This window comes from Eleutherodactylus coqui, chromosome 5 (assembly GCF_035609145.1).
Source record: "Eleutherodactylus coqui strain aEleCoq1 chromosome 5, aEleCoq1.hap1, whole genome shotgun sequence".
Lineage (NCBI taxonomy): Eukaryota > Metazoa > Chordata > Amphibia > Anura > Eleutherodactylidae > Eleutherodactylus > Eleutherodactylus coqui.
This window is the reverse complement of record NC_089841.1, coordinates 248926759-248943505: the sequence shown is the minus strand read 5'-3', so window position 1 is coordinate 248943505 and position 16747 is coordinate 248926759. Positions and strand designations below refer to the sequence as shown.

The 16747-nt window shown below is 45.2% G+C and overlaps 1 protein-coding gene across 8 annotated transcripts in view; it reads left to right on the top strand.

Moving 5' to 3' along the window:
- MELK (maternal embryonic leucine zipper kinase) overlaps positions 1-16132 on the top strand; it is a 39129-nt gene extending 22997 nt beyond the window's left edge. For 7 of the 8 annotated variants that reach the window (XM_066604461.1, XM_066604466.1, XM_066604464.1 and 4 more), the window contains exons 12-18: positions 707-835; positions 1523-1663; positions 1749-1965; positions 6527-6614; positions 10162-10330; positions 10427-10530; positions 15742-16132. In XM_066604461.1, coding sequence (XP_066460558.1) covers positions 707-835; positions 1523-1663; positions 1749-1965; positions 6527-6614; positions 10162-10330; positions 10427-10530; positions 15742-15928 — 1035 coding nt within the window. In that variant the 3' untranslated portion in view covers positions 15929-16132. The remainder of the gene's footprint in view (positions 1-706; positions 836-1522; positions 1664-1748; positions 1966-6526; positions 6615-10161; positions 10331-10426; positions 10531-15741) is intronic. The other variant, XM_066604469.1, reaches the window with a different exon arrangement.
- Positions 16133-16747: the final 615 nt, after the last annotated feature.

Below are 16747 nucleotides of genomic sequence, written 5' to 3'. Positions count from 1 at the left end.
GGGAGGGGGAAGGAGGATCCCGGCTGCACACTGACGTCACGGTGTGCGCTGGGATCAGCACTGCTAGCAGTGCAGCTGAGTGAATTCAGGCAGGGGAACCACGGCCCCTGCCCGTATTTACAAGCGGTGAGTGGCAGATGGCGGCGCGTGCCAGCAGTGAGGGCCCTGTGTGCCGCCTCCTGGCACGTGTGCCATAGGTTCGCCACCACTGCCCTAGGGGGACCACTTCTGGCACTGTAGATATATATGATGCTTAGCAGTTTGTGTATATACTTTAAAAGAAAGTAAAGGAAAACCAAAACCATTCTCAGTTGGTGCTCTGCTGCTCTTCCTCTGGCTTCGGTTATGTCCAGGATTCTGTGAGGCATGGGCTTCACTAATGGTAAAGGGGGAACAGATTGTTGGAACACATGAGGAACTGCACAGATATTTTGGGCCCACTTTACCCATTGTGTTCAAATGAAAATCCACAGATTTCCACAAACTACAGGATGTCCTGCAAGAAATGAGCCCACGCACAACTATGTGAACGCAAAAATAGTTATTAAAGCACATTGAAACTGTCCCACTTTAACAAAGATAGCAAATTCCAGGTTTCACAGTGTGACTGGCAAGTAGTCACTGGCTCAAATAGCTTCAACATTATTAAAATGTGTTTGTATTTTTTTTTTTCCCCTGAAATGTTTATTTCCAACTTCCATTCTAGTGGGATTATGATCACACTACGGCCACCTATCTGCTGCTTCAGATGAAGAAAAGCCGCGGAAAACCTGTTCGTTTGGTGCGCTGTACAGCTGCTCTGGAGCCCTCTGGTTCAAGCTTTAAGGACCTCAGGGTATGTGGAACTCTAACTATAGGTTTTTCTGATACATTTTGGCGACGTTCACCTACGTGAGATGTAGGGGTGCAATGCTCTAGACCCAAACTTACTTTGTTTGGAATTCGAGATGAGTGAACGTACTCGGATAGGCACTACTCGTCCGAGTAATGTGCTTTATCCGAGTACCTCTCTGCTCGTCCTGAAAGATTCGGGACGCGCTGCGGAGCGGGGAGCTGCAGGGGAGAGCAGGGAGGAACGGAGGGGAGATCTTTCTCTCCTTCTCTCCCGCCCGCTCTGCCCCGCTCCCCGCTGCGACTCACCTGTCAGCAGCGGCGCTCCCCGAATCTTTCAAGACGAGTACAGCGGTACTCGGATAAGGCACATTACTCGGACGAGTAGTGCTTATCCGAGTACGTTCGCTCATCTCTATTTGGAATAGTTGAGAAAACAAAGGCCTAATAGAGGCCAAGAGGACACTTTTTTGGCTTTCATTGGGTGAATGGCGCCTCTGGATATGTATAGTTGGGAGCTTTCTTAGCATATACATTACACCTGCACTGTGAATACTCTATTGCCCACTAAAAGCTCCCTTTTTTTTTTTTTTTTTTTTGACTTGAGCATTCAACAATAAATTTCGCTGTGTCCTAATCCTTTTAGCCGTGGCGGTTGCTATAATTATACCTTTTTCCTCTGTACTTTCAGCAGACGCAGAACGCTTTGAGCTTTGAAGAGGCAGATAGTGGTGAGGTCCCATATGTTCTCAGATCCATGGAATTCTCAGACGATGAACTATTTTTTGAAGACTGCTCATACGGCGCCATAGAGCCAATCAGCGTGACAGAGGTATGGAAATGGTATATCTGGGGAAAATGGGATTGTGGGTTACAGTGAGGATCTGAGTATCCATTATTGTTCTGGTCTTGTGTAGTGCGCTACATCGCATGCTGAATTGGATAGTGTGAATTCTGCACCTGCAACACCAATGAGGCATAAAGCCCAGTTAAAACCAAGGGAAGATAAGGAAAATGCACATGCCAAGCTATCGAGGAGCGACAGCCCATTCTTGCATCCAGCTCCATGGACTCCCCTTACTAAGAAGGGCGTACTTACCACCCCCAACAACAATACTCCGGCACCAGGAAAAGGTAATGGTCTCTACAATGACTGCAAAGGTTTCTATATACTTGTACCCTGCTAACTTCTAAGTATTCAGAAGTAATTGCACACTGAATTAGTTAATGAATGGCCGCCTTTAGTGTTCAATATACAAGGGGGTGCTGAAAGAAACGAGATAGGAAGATGAAACGTTAAATTTCTTCCACATCCTCTCCACTGATGCCAACACTTCTTACATCGGGATTCCAAGTTCTGTAAGCCTTGCAAAAAGGATTTCGGTTGCACCTCAAACCAGTCATCCGTAGCAGCCATGGCATCAGAAATGGGGTGAAATGTGGTACCCTTGAGGTGTTTCTTCAGGTTTGGAAACAGATGATAGTCGGAGGGAGCTAGCTCTGGGGAATAAGGTGGGTGGTCAACCAGCTGGAAGTCTAGCTCCACCAGTTTTGCCACTTGTGCAGTGTGAGCGGAGGCGTTGTCCTGCAGGAACAAGATTCTTTTCGACAGCTTGCTGCGCCTTCTGGTCTTCAGAGCTGCCTTCAATTGGTCCAAAAGTTCAATGTAATACCTTGCATTGATGGTGGAACCATTGTGAAGGTAGTCCACTAGCAGCACGCCCTCGTTATCCCAGAACAGACGCCATCACCTTAGTGGCTGAGAACCACTGGGCCTCCACTCTGACTGCTCCCCCTAGTGGTGGCTGTGTATATCTGTATGTAGTGAGCTCCCCCTAGTGGTGGCTGTATATATCTGTACACAGACGCCATCACCTTAGTGGCTGAACTTCTTTGGGCGAGGCGAACCACTGTGCCTCCACTCTTCTGACTGCTCCTTGGTTTCAGGGTCATACAAATAAATCCAGGTCTCATCCATAGTGACCAGTCGATCCAGGAAGTTCTTATCAGTCCGGAAAGTCTGACAAATGGACCGGGAAGTTTTCACTCGCATGCTTTTCTAATCTGTGGTCAAACATTTGGGGACCCACTTTGCAGATCGCTTCTTCATGGATAATGACACAAACACGTTCCCCAGAAATCCCCATGATGTCTGCTATTCCTGCAGCTGAGATTGGCCGATTCTCCAGTATGAGGTTGTGCACAGCATCGACGATCTCCAGAACAACAACCTCTCTCGGTCATCCAGGACGTTCCTCATCATTGGTGCTGAAGTGGCCCGTTTTAAATTTGGCAACCCAGTACTTAACAGTAGACTATGAAGGGCATTGATCCCCCAATGTCTGCCACATATCACCATCAATATCCTTCGCGGACTTTCCTTGCAGAAACCAGAATTTTATCCCTCCTCTCATTGGCTGTGAATATCGCCTTAGATTCCGCCATTGTGTTTTCCGCGTGCCGAGATCACTGTTGCCATAAGCTACAAACACAACATTCTGAAAACCTATATTAGACATGTAAGGCTTTCATGTGATGTAACATTCGTTACCATAGAAACAAAAAAAGAACACAAAGCCAAAGACTATCAGCAGACCCTCGTATATGAGGTGCGACCTCATTACTAAAGATTTGGATTGTGTAATGTGGCAATCTGTGTACAAGATCCAGTTCAGTTTGTGTCTTGTCTTAATGAGGGCCTAACTTCTGCTTTCACTGTGCAATTCTTAATTATATAGTGTCATTTAATGCACTGTAAGTAATGCTGCCCTCCGGGGCCTCCTTAACACAAGCGCTGGTTAGGAGCGCACAGAAAGCACTTCTATAAGAAGCCATTGTTTCCTATAGAAGCGTTCACATGCAGGAATTGTAGCCGCACTAAATACTCGCCTGTCACGAAGATAGAACATGTGAGTGCTGTGCCCGCCTCTAGCTCTGTGCAAAGATATCTCATAGACTCCTATGGGAGCTGGAGAGCTCGCGCCACGAGCCGTGTGAACGGCGGCTTCAGGCAGCTTGAATTAACACATTCACGTGTTGTGTTTTTGTTTTTTACAACTGTGTAGCCGTTATCTTCGCTCGCGGCTATACAGCGCGGGGGACAGCGCTCATCTGAAGAGCCCTTATCGTGCCTAAACCCCCAGCAGCCTGCGCTCTGCATGCTACATCATGGAAAGTAACCCTGATGAACAGCATATATTCCTGAAATCCACTTAAACGAAGTCTTGTCTGTCTCGCCCTGATTGCATGCAGGGTGGAGCTTGGGAGCCCTCTAGTGGCCGTATTCATTTTAGTCTCAGTAAAAAGACTTGCAAAGCCATATTTTCAGAGATTAGGCATGTTTTTTAAAACTTGATGTGAATATTAAATGGAAGCAGATAATTGTATTAGAAAATGATGTAAAATGCGATAACCGTGTATAAAGTAGGAACCTGCACCAGCGATCTGCTGACATGGTAAAATCTTACTATAAACAGTCTGAGTTTAGACAACCACTAGGCTCCTAAATCATGGAGCTGTGAAACCTTTGTCTAGAATATCTGGCAAAAACTTCTACACTCCTTGTATAAAAGGAAGAAGAAAGTGTTCTTCCCCGGAAGTTGTTGGAATGAAACTTTCTCTGTGTGATTGTAACGTTGTTATAAGGGATTACAATAGCAGAGCAAAAGGATTATTGTGGAGAACTGACCCCTGCATGGGGGCTCTAGTACCCTGTTGTACCGCCTCTAGCTTAGATACAAGATGTGATACAGGTGGGCATGGAGGCTCTAGTACCCTGTTGTACCGCCTCTAGCTTGGATACAAGATGTGATACCGGCGGGCATGGAGGCTTGAGTACCCTGTTGTACCGCCTCTAGCTTGGATACAAGATGTGATACGGGGGGCATGGAGGCTCTAGTACCCTGTTGTACCGCCTCTAGCTTGGATACAAGATGTGATACCGGCGGGCATGGAGGCTCGAGTACCCTGTTGTACCGCCTCTAGCTTGGATACAAGATGTGATACAGGTGGGCATGGAGGCTCTAGTACCCTGTTGTACTGCCTCTAGCTTGGATACAAGATGTAGTACTGGTGGGCATGGAGGCTCTAGTACCCTGTTGTATCGTCTCTAGCTTGTATACAAGATGTGGTACTGGTGGGCATGGAGGTATACAGGTTCCCTATAGTATGCTGCGTCGTATCGCTCCACTATTGCTGTAACTGAGTCTCTAGTTCATACAAACTCGTAGGATGTTGAAATTGGCGTTCCAGATGGTCCCATATGTCTGGTGACCGGTCAGCCACGGAGGTCTGACAATGTTGTGGGGACATTCCTGAGACCCCCTTGTGTGTGCGGCCGAACGTTATCCTGATGCCTCTTAGAAGCCCCCATGAGAGGAACACATGTGGCTGCAGGATGTCCTAAACACATCGCTGAGCTGTTGTTGTCCCTTGTATTACTAGGGGGGGACCGACTGTCCCATTCGATGGCCTATCAGAACATCGATTTGACCATCCAGCTCCTCACATCCCAATAATGCGCCCCTCTCAGACTCTGGTAACGGGGTGAAATCTCTTCTCTGCATCATAGGAGTCTAGTGGTCAACAAGCTCTACACAAGCGGAAGAAGAGGTCACTACACACAAGGAGCCTCCGAGAGCCTCTTTTGGGCGAATCGCCCCAACTCATCATTTACAGACCTGCCTGAGATTGAACTGCAGTACAGGTTTTACAGAAAAACAACTTGTTAGGGGCAGGATTTTGTATTTTTTTTCTTTTCTGTTACAAAGGCCATTTAAATCCATAGTAACTTCCACCTCCGGCACCCTCTTGTGCCAAGCACTATAGACTTGGTGTCTTTATAGTTCCCACCTAAATTTGCTGGGAACTCTAGAAATTCAGGAGGGTCTTTGTTTTCTGCTAGAGGTGAACCCGGTCAAGACTTCTAATAGGAAATGAGAATAATAAAACGATGGTTTTTATTTTGTGGTGGACATAATGCAAATATGGAGAAGGTGCCACAAATCACATGGCACGATGCAAGTACAATCTTGTGTCATTACCCTCCTAGTGGTAAGGAATGGGGCTGCATGCCAGGTCTGGCTCATCTAACAATTTAGGAAATTCCCCTGGTTATAAAAACCTATAGCAATTTTAACAAAGGTTTGTGACACTGTTCTATCACACCCCTAACTGTGGTCCTCAGTGGATGATCACACATTCCACTATTTGAAGTGACTGCTAGCACAGAATACACAACGGCTGCAGTGATGGCCCAATTGTTGTGGCCCAGTTGGCACTAATGTTGGTGCACTCCTGTTGTATGCTGCTCCAGGGTTATTGCCCTTCCAAGAATCTGCTTTCAGGACTCTCTTGTCCGTGTCCCTCAGTAGGACCCGTTACTCCCTCCAGAGATGTAGGGAGGATGGCGGTCCTGGCTGCTGGACTCAGCACACTTCAGGGAAATGTGGCCTTATGCCTGCTCGGAGTGCTTGGCACCAGTGAATGGCATCTCCTGCACCCAGTGTTCCCCCTTCATAAACTTCATCTATAAACTATCTGTATAATAGACAACACTTTGGCCGCAGCTGGTGAGGCTTTCCTTACTGGCTTATTTAGGCAGCAAATCTAGTAACTCTCCCCCAAGTGGTTGGTATTTAATGTTTCTGCGGTTGATTAAAATAACGTACTTTTTGTTTTTTGTGTTCTATTGCAGAAAAAAATTCCACGAACAAAGAAACCCCTATAAAGAAAGCTGTTCATGCCAACAACGAGTTGTTCTCTGTAATAAGTCCAGAAAGACGGTAAGGGGTCACATAATTATAGGTCTCTTCTAGAGTGTTTTGTCTAGGACCTTCTTTTCTTTTTTTTTTTTTTTCCCTCTCTCCTAACTTTTACTACTGAACATCAAATTTCAAGTGCCTGCTGCTAGGGCTCTCCATTCAGCACCTTTGCAGTCCACTGCCTGTCATTGGGCATTTGGCTTCTTTAGTAAAAGGGATATTCGGACACTGCTAGTTACTACAAGCAACAGAGGGGAGGAAATTTAGAGGCTTTGCAGCACACTGGAGCATTGCATGGGAAGTATGGGCGAGGAAGTCCCAGAATGCAGTACTGGCAGAATGGTTGCTTAGGACTTCCCCCTGATCACATATGAGTTGATTGCAAACAAAAAGGCAGCAAAAAATAGAAAACAAATCTACTGAATTCATACAGCAAAAACAGGGCAAAAAGTAAGGCACTCTGTAAGATACTCTGCCTTATCTGCTATGCTCTCGTAGAATATATATGCATTTAAAGGGACAACGTCTGCTGCCCTCTGAAGTATCCACATCACTCAAGCGTTGTATAATTGGCCCTTGATTTCAGTGGGTGCCATGTAATGCTTAATTTCTCCAATGTCTTCATTCAACCTAACATACTATGTCCATCTAGTTTCACCCCCCCCCCCCCCCCTTCCCTCCTCATTGGTCTAGAGGAAGGTATGTAGCCCATATCTTCATAGGCAAATTACTTGTACTTCTCAATGTGTTGGAAAATCAAAGTTGGATCGTGAGTAAGAAAAAAAAAACAAAAAAACACTTGTCCAAGGTTTTGAAAAACACCTTTGTGGATTCATTTACTCATCGCGAGTAACTTCTTGCTTATTTTGGGACACTGGCGTCACGACAATAATCCAGGACTGATCTGTGGTAATTAAGTCTGCTAAAATCTTATCTCTCTTGCTAGCGACTGAGCTGGGCTATACTTCAGCCTTTGGAGGAAGGAGATGGTAGAGCCACCATGAACAGCTGTCGTCTGAAGGCCTGGTTCTCGGTCGCTGCACTTTCAACTAGGGTCGGGCGATTTATTAGCCACTTTAATGCACCACGATTCATAGTTTCCTCGGAACGTTAAACTAGATAATAGCCCCGTCCCCGTGGGAGGGGCTGGTAGCAGGTGAGGGATGCAGGTTGTGTGTTCTGCAGCGAAGGCCATCTAGGAAGGGGCATGCAGTTGCTCCTGGCAGAGCCTCCCTTTACCAACTCCACTCTACACACGACTGAGCTGAATAGAATGGAGTTGCCGGTGGTCGGAGCTACCAGGAGTAATTCCATTCTAATCCAGGTGTAAAATGGCTAGGGTGGATTTGCATTAGGGAGGACCTGCCAGGAACATCTCCATTCTAGACATGGTCCTAATTCCACAGATGACTCGAACAAAATGTCACAAAGCCAAAAGCTTAAGAACGCAACCATTTTGGCCAATTTTTTTCATCTTCATTTTTTAAGTCAGAACTTTTTACTTTTCCGTCGATGTGCCCATGTAAGGGCTTGTTTTTGAGTGTCGAACTGTAGTTTTTATTAGTGCTATTTTTGGGTACATAGACTACATTGTAAAACTTATCACAAAAAAAAAAATAAAAATAATAGGAAGAGAGAACGCATCAATTCTGACAGATTTTAGTTGTGTTTTTTTTTTTTTTTTTTTTTCTTTTTTTCTTTTTACAGCGTTAATCATGCAGCACAAATGACACAATCCATTTTTTTATTTTCTGCGGGCCGGTACGATTACGATACCAAAATTCTTCTTTTTTTCTTTTTTTAACTTACACAATTTGTGTCCCCCTGGGGGACTTGCAACATTGCACTGGTGATCGCTGTGATATGGTAGGGCTACTCCATGCCTATTGCTTATACAGCAGTCACAGGCTATGGCAAATACAGGACGCCGGTATCTGGCGTCTTGTTGCCATGGCAGCCAGCCGGGCTCTCTGCAATTATATCACGAGAGCCTGAACCCTTCCTATGCCGCGATCTACATAGATCACGGCAGGAAAGGGGTTAACAGCGGGGAGCGTATCTCCGATGCTCACCCGCTGTTGCAGCAGGAGGCCGGCTATGACTGACAGCCGGCTCCCGCTGCGGGATAGCACAAGATCACTTATGATCTCACGCTATCCCCAGGATGTAAGTTTACGCCTTGTTGTGGGAAGTACCCCGCTGCCAGGACGTAAACTTGCGCCCTGGAGCAGGAAGGGGTTAAAGGGACCCTATCCTCAATTCCCCACAGTCCAAGAGAAAACAGTTGTGTTGTGATATCTTCACTGGTTATCTTAGATCTTGTGTCGGTGGGCAGCTCGAGGCAGGCACCTAATGCCGCAGTCATGCATCGGCTTGCACTAAGTGGCGCTTTAAGTAGATATTGGAAATCGCAGCATCTTGCGCAGTTGAGAGAAGGGTTAAATATGTATATTGGTTTGGCGGTGATGTGAATGCATCAGTTCATGGGAAGGATGGAGGACTCGTTTGGCACAAGCCGCCATGATATCTGGTACTGGAGAAGATCTACAGATGGTAAGGTGGGCAGCTTGTAAAATGCATGGGCCTGTGTGGTCTGCCTCTGTTAAATCCGATGTCACACGGGAGTAAGCGCCATGTATTTGTGCAATGGGCACTTGCTGTATTTTACTGTATTATTGCACATGGGCTGGGGGGGGGGACTTACAACCATGCCCCCATGCATTGAAATCAAACTTTTTTTCTTTTTTTAAGATTTATTTATTTTAATTGCCTTTCAAGCCCTGCCACATAAACCGCTATATACTGCAGCACTGAGAGCTTTTGGTAGGCTCCAGGATGCCATGCTAGCCCATCGGCATGTGGTGTTGGTGTGCGTTAATAGCCCCCACTCCACTTTCCTCCTTGCTGACACCTTAAACGTGCGGTCAGCTTTGACCGCAGCATCTAAAGAGTTAATAGCATTGATCATGGCAATCTCTGATCACAGCAGCCGTTACCGGCGGCTGTTAGCTGATAAATAGCTGACAGTCACCGCCTATGTAGTGAACCCTGCTCCGGAGCCCTCTATACACCCTACATGACCGCCCGCCGTAAACATCAGTGGTTGTGAGGGGGGTAAACCATTTTACACTGTATGAGGCCATTGTGTTTAAAACCGGATACTGCCCCATTACCCTCAGTAAGACCCCCGGCACCCTGTAAGCAGCTAATGCCGAGAGCCGTCTAGCACTGGGCTTTTTGAATTGGACCTGTTGGAAATCTTGCTTTATAAAACTCCACTTGCCAAAAGCCGTAGAAACCGTTTTCTTGTACAGCAGAACTACAGGAGCTTTGGAAGAACAGTAAACTCTACAGAAGGGATGATGGGATAAGTTTCTGCTTTTTGAGCGTTGCCACCTTTTAGAAGTTCTAGTTGTGCGCTGTGATGTGAAATCCCCCACCTGATCTTTAAATGAGTGTTTGGTTTTGGTAGATTGCAGTAGATCACTTTGTCCACTAGGTGGTGCAACATGGCAATAAAACAGAAGTTTCTCTATTGTATGGCCATTAACTTTTTTTTATGTTAAAGCTGTCGCTCAGTGGATTTGGACTTGAATCAAGCACATCTGGATAGTGCTCAGAAGAAAAAGGGACCAAAGGTATTTGGAAGTCTGGAAAGAGGACTTGATAAAGTAATAACCATGCTAACGCCAAGCAAACGGAAAGGAGTGACCAGAGATGGACCTAGAAGGCTCAGGGTAACGCTTTAAAGCATGTTTGTGGATCAGAACACTTGGTCGCACCTGGCATGTCTTCTGTTATAATAAACACGGACTCTTCTGTATCCTCTATAGGCTCATTACAATGTCACCATGATCAACATGCTGAGCCCTGAGCTGCTGCTGAACGAGATAGTCCGAGTGCTGCCGCAGAAGAATGTCGACTATGTACAGAAGGGGTAAGTCCATCTGGCAAACCAATGACACAACCCGATTCCAATATTCCAACATATTTTATGTTCCCAACAGTCACATTAAAACTGGAAAATTCCTTCTGAATTTTTTTTTTAAACTAACTAATCCTAGCCTTAAGAACCAGTAAATCCTTCTCCTCCCCCCCCCCCCTCCCCCCCTTACGTATTTCAGCAGTCCTAATAAAGCTTTAATGTTTTCATTCTGTATTTTGTGGGAGTTCTAGTTTTCATAGGAACCATTTTGGGTACGTATATCTTATTGAATAACTTTATTTTTTGTTTTTTGTTTACGGCATTGGTCGTGTGGTATAACTATTCCTTACCTGTATTCTAGGAGTCAATATACAACACAACTTTAGAAGTTTTATTGTGCTTTGCCACTTTCTTGCATGATATACAGTTTGCGTGGCATCCCATTCCAGGACCAGAGCACTCTTAGTTTAGTCCACAGATCTCCATCGGGGCTGTTTTGTGGGACAGTGTGTTTTTTATTGATACTAGGAGGCATATGGGCTTTATTAATTTTTACTCCTGTTTTGAGAAAGTGAGATGAGCAGACCAGGGATCTTGGCGTTGTTGTTGTGTTTTTTTTTCTTTTAATATTTAAAGCCTTGAAGCCAAGAATCTTGGCTTTAAAGTGACATCAAGAAACGCGTTGCTTAGAACTGGAGTTACAGCAGTTTAAAGTAGAACAAGCTCTGTTCTAAATGTCCGAATGGTCATGTCCTTTTCCTTCATAATGCTGGATCCAGTTTGAGTAACTCTTCTAGTACCGTCTTTTGTCCTTTTATAGGTTACAGGATGTCTTTCCCTGCCCCCCCCCCCCCCCTCCCTACATTTTATCTATAATCATTTCACCATTGTGTATGGGCAGTTTTTCTTGGTTTGTGCAAATCCAGGGTTTCAGGACAAAACCTCCACAGGTGCCCTGTCCATACCTGCCCACTCATTCTATGTGCCCCATCGACCATGCGGCATTCCACTTGCCCAGCCTGCTGTTAGTATCTGACCTTTCACAGGAGCAGGACCGTGCATGCAGGCACAGACAGAGGTCAGCGGTCAGACTGCGCTACCGCCACCGGACCTACAGGCTGGCAGAGTGGAATATCTGTAGGGATGCTGTCTGACCAGATGCCAATAGGAAGGTTGCTATTACTACTGGTACTAAGTGGGTCACTTATTACTGGCCAAGACAATGTAGGGGGTCACTTTATTACTGCGGTTCAGAACCTCCATTTCGGAATTCCATTAAGGGACAAAATAGTGCCGCATATAATGTAGTATAAACTTCCACACGCCGCACTTCTGCACAATAAAACTTTTTCCAAGGGAGGAAATTTATATATTGTTAAGCCCCAACTCTTATTTTCCCATGGGCAGAGCTCTGTCAGAGCTTCTTGTGTGACGAGTTGTAGTTTTTATTGGTACCATTTTTGAGATACACTTTTTTTGTGTGTTAAATGTCCCTGTAGGGGACTTTAACCCCTTCCCGCTCCTGGACGTACCTGGTACGTCATGGCAGCCTGGTACTTCCCGCAACATGACGTACCTGGTACGTCCTGGAGATGGCACGGGATCACATGTGATCCCGCGCTATCCCGCAGCGGGAGCCGGCTGTCAGTCACAGCCGGCGTCCCGCTCCAACAGCGGGGGGGCATCGGAGATGCGCCCGCCGCTGTTAACCCCTTCCCTGCCGCGATCTAAGTAGATCGCGGCAGGGATAGAGTTCACAGAGGGATCGCGATCCCTGTGTGTCTCCGGCCGGAACTCGCGATGTTATCGCGAGAGCCCGGCCTGTCACCATGGCAACAGGACGCCAGACACTGGCGTCCTGTATTGCCTGTGCCTATTATCGCTGTACAAGCGATAAGGCATGGCAGAGCAGTAGCTCTGCCATGCCTTATGACAGCGATCATAGGCACAGTGATGTAAGTCCCTCAGAGGGACTCAAATAGTATTAAAAAAAAGAAAAGTGTAAAAAAAATAAAAATGTAAAAAAAAAAATGTAAAAAACCCCTTTTTTATGCTTTTTCTAATAGCATAAAAAAAGGGAAAAAAAACTAAAACCCCACATATTGGGTATTGACGCGTCCGTAACGACGTGTACAAAAAGTTGAACACGCTTTTTATTTTGTACGACAAAGCGTAAAAAAAAACGCTAAAAAACAGAGGCAAAATGCTAATATTTAGCATTTTGCCTCACAAAAAATGCAATAAAAGTGATCAAAAAAGCCGTACATTTCCCAAAATGGTACCAATAAAAACTACAGCTCGTCTCGCAAAAAATAAGCCCTCATAGAGCTCCGTACATAGAAAAATAAAAAAGTTACAGGACTTTGAATGCAGCTATAGAGAAAAAAAAAAGATTTCCAAAAAAAGGGGGTTTTATTGCAAAAAAGTGTAAACCTAAAAAAAATATAACAATTTTGGTATCGTTGTTACCGTACCGACCCGCAGAAAAATTTTAGTGTGTCATTTATGCTGCATGATTAACGCTGTAAAAAAAAAAAAAAAAATCTATGGCAGAATTGATGCGTTTTCTCTCCCTGTTATCATTAAAAAAAAAAAAAAAAAAAATTTACGATATTGTCTATATACCCAAAAGTGCCACCGATAAAAACTACAGATCGCCACGCAAAAAACAAGCCCTTACACGGCCGCGTCCACGGAAAAATAAAAAAGTTATGGCTTTTGAAAAATGGAGATGGAAAAATACCAAAAAATCGCTTGGTCCTCAACGCCAAAATAGGCCATGTCATTAAGGGGTTAAAGGGGTTGTCTCGCGAAAGCAAGTGGGGTTATACACTTCTGTATGGCCATATTAATGCACTTTGTAATATACATCGTGCATTAAATATGAGCCATACAGAAGTTATTCACTTACTTTCCCTGCGCTGGCGTCCCCGTCTCCATGGCTCCATCTAACTTCAGCGTCTAATGGCCCGATTAGACGCGCTTGCGCAGAAGGGTCTTCTGCCTTCGGGTCTGCCCGGCAGCAGCGACGTTCTGGCTCCGCCCCTTCTACGTGTCATCGCGTAGCTCCGCCCCGTCACGTGTGCCGATTCCAGCCTCCTGATTGGCTGGAATCGGCACACGTGACGGGGCGGAGCTACGCGATGACGCGTAGAAGGGGCGGAGCCAGAACGCCGCTGCTGCAGAACCGAGCCGAAGGCAGAAGACCCTTCTGCGCAAGCGCGTCTAATCGGGCCATTACGCGGCGCCATGGAGACAGGGACGCCAGCGCAGGGAAGGTAAGTGAATAACTTCTGTATGGCTCATATTTAATGCACGATGTATATTACAAAGTGCATTAATATGGCCATACAGAAGTGTATGACCCCACTTGCTGCCGCGAGACAACCCCTTTAACTATTATTCACAGATCACTATAATAATGCAGTGCAATACTTCTTAACTGCAATGCCTTATCTCTTACAATGGCAATCAGACACTGATCGCTATTGTGACAACCCATCAGCCCTCAGCAATCGTCGTGGAGGACTGATGATGTCAGAGGGAGTTTGCTCCCTCTGAGACCTCCTTGCATACCTCTACCCTCTACATACCATCAATATATATTAACAGGGGGGGTCTCTGTTCACATCGATCCTTGTCATAAGTCTTCCCACTGCAATCGGTCACAGCTTGTCCTCCTGCGGGATGGGCTCACTTCTGCGTTAAGTGCCCCCAAGCAAAGACGTAAACTTGCTTCCTGTGCAGTTAAGGAGTTAAAAGGGGCATGTTATACTGTAGTCAGTGGAGCTGGTTGCTTAGCCCTGCAGCTGTGGCCCCTGCTGACTATTTCCACTTTTCTGAATACTTCCCTCCATTCGCCTCAAACTTGCACTTCATTTAAATCCTGATACTTGGAATCTGTCAACTGGGTGGCCCCCATTGTTCATGGTCAATTAGTACAATATTCCTGGTTGACTGACTGTCACTCATTGACAGTGAGCCGTGGGGTACCGCCTACTTGACAGATTCTAGACGGAGTCAGATCTAAGTAAGAGCCTGTAGGGGCAAGTGGAGGGAAGTATGGACAAAAGCAGCAATGGCCAGCGGGCCACAGCTGCAGGACTATGGTACCAGCCCTGCTGACAGTGCTTCAAGAGGATCTGCCATATTCTAAAGTTCTGTTCACATCCGTGTTCTGCCTTCTGTTTGTAATGAAAACCATGCTTTATACAATGGATCCTGGCAGTGCCGGATAGTGCCCACTGACTGATGCTGTAGCAGAACCTGACAGGCCCCATTATAAGTCATGTTAATGGGTAAACTAGCACCATGCGCCAAATCTACGGCGCCTCCGATGCAGATGTGAACGGGGTCTTAAAACTAAGTTTATTTTAGCTAAGAAGTACTTGGCGTCTTCGAGGGTTTACTGGGGTAGGCTGGAGGCCATTATGTCCTACAACGTTAGTAGTGGTTGGTGCATAACAAATGGGAAGAACCAGCTTTCTTCCAACATCTTGGTGTTGAATTTCTTCTTTTTAAGAAATAGAGATTTTTTTTCCTTTTTAATATTCCAGGTTTAGATTTATGTATGATACGTTGGATATTAATGACAATACTTTATGCAAGTTTTTTAATACAAGTGTATTTCTGGACATTGCTGTAATTCTCTGGTCTGCTCCTAGTTTGTTCAGTAGGGAAGAACATGCTGACTGGCTCTTGTTAAGAGGGAAGTACAGGTTTTTGGCTGTAGTACGAACACAGCGGTCATCAATATCAGTATAGACAATGAGTGAGTTATTAGTATTACTGTATCCCTGGCTGTCTTGGAGATCTTACAGCTACGATGCTCATGTGCCCAGGGCCATTATGGACCCACTGCAGACCAAAAGTTCAAGCTAGAGCAGGACAGGATTAGGTAAAAACAGAATTAAAAAAAATATATAAAACATTTATACATCTAAGTAACCACTTAGAAAGTTGTAGCTCCTTATACTCTAGCAGCTCTTACAGTAAGATGGGACCTACAACCTGCCAGGCCTTATCATAGGCTTCTCATGTAAGAAAGTCCTAAAAGTGGAAATACCAGGGAAGGAGCGTCAATCTGTGCTTGCACTACTGTTTTCTGTAATGGCCATTAAATATCCATAGGCGGCACCCCTGAGCCCATCTTATTGCATTGGACACAGTTGTAGGGCATTTTGTACAAGGACCTGTTTAACTTCTGGAATTTGTGTTCCTTAGGTATACCTTGAAATGCAAGACGCAGTCTGACTTTGGGAAGGTGACGATGCAGTTTGAACTTGAAGTATGTCAACTAAACAAGCCAGATGTAATTGGGATCCGAAGACAGCGGCTTAAAGGTGACGCCTGGGTGTACAAGAGACTCGTGGAGGACATTCTCTCCAGCTGTAAGGTTACTGTGGTCTAGCGACTATTGGGAGTTTTCAGTGTACATAGAAGCTCTACATAACTGTTCTTGTTCTATACTAGAGTCTGTAAGATAAATGTTGATAGCCATCGGGATCAGAGCGGTGAGTCGTTGTAAAGTAACAGATTTGTTTGTTTTTAAATTATGACCTTTTTCAAGGTTTTCTCATTTGTTGACATTTAAAATAAAACCATTTTAACACTATTTTTGAGTATTGTGTATTCTTGTTCTATCCCCCTCCTACACGGCTGTAGCATCGGACATCTCGTCGTCCTGAACATGAGAGGTTTACTAGGACATGGGTGTTGGCGAATTTGCATAATTCTTTTGCTGTCTATGGCTCTTAAGTAGGATTTATTGCGGTCGTTAATTAAGCCACAGCTGTGGTTATAGAGTTAAACTGTGTGCGCAATATGTGGAGGGGAATGGGATCGACTCCAATAAATGTATTCTTTAGTCAACAAAATGCCAGGCTTCCAACTACGAAGCTGAATACTTTGTAATGAAATGTAAATTCATTACTTCCGTCTAAGACCAACGGGTAATGATCGGAACTGTGAATGCTGCTGGCTAATCCCTTTGAAAGGTCATCAAAGCCTTCACGTTGGTATCCTTGTAGTAGTTGTAAAGAAGCATTGGGGGGTTTAATATATAATACAAATGATGACACCGATATAAAAGGCATAATCTTAATATGTGAAAGGACAGGTTGAGAACCTGGTCTACAGCTGGTGAGAATTATTTGGGATTGCGAATCTCAGATGGCGCCGACCGCCTCTAATGTTGGTCCCTCTGCCAGCTTTCTCCACGTACAATTTC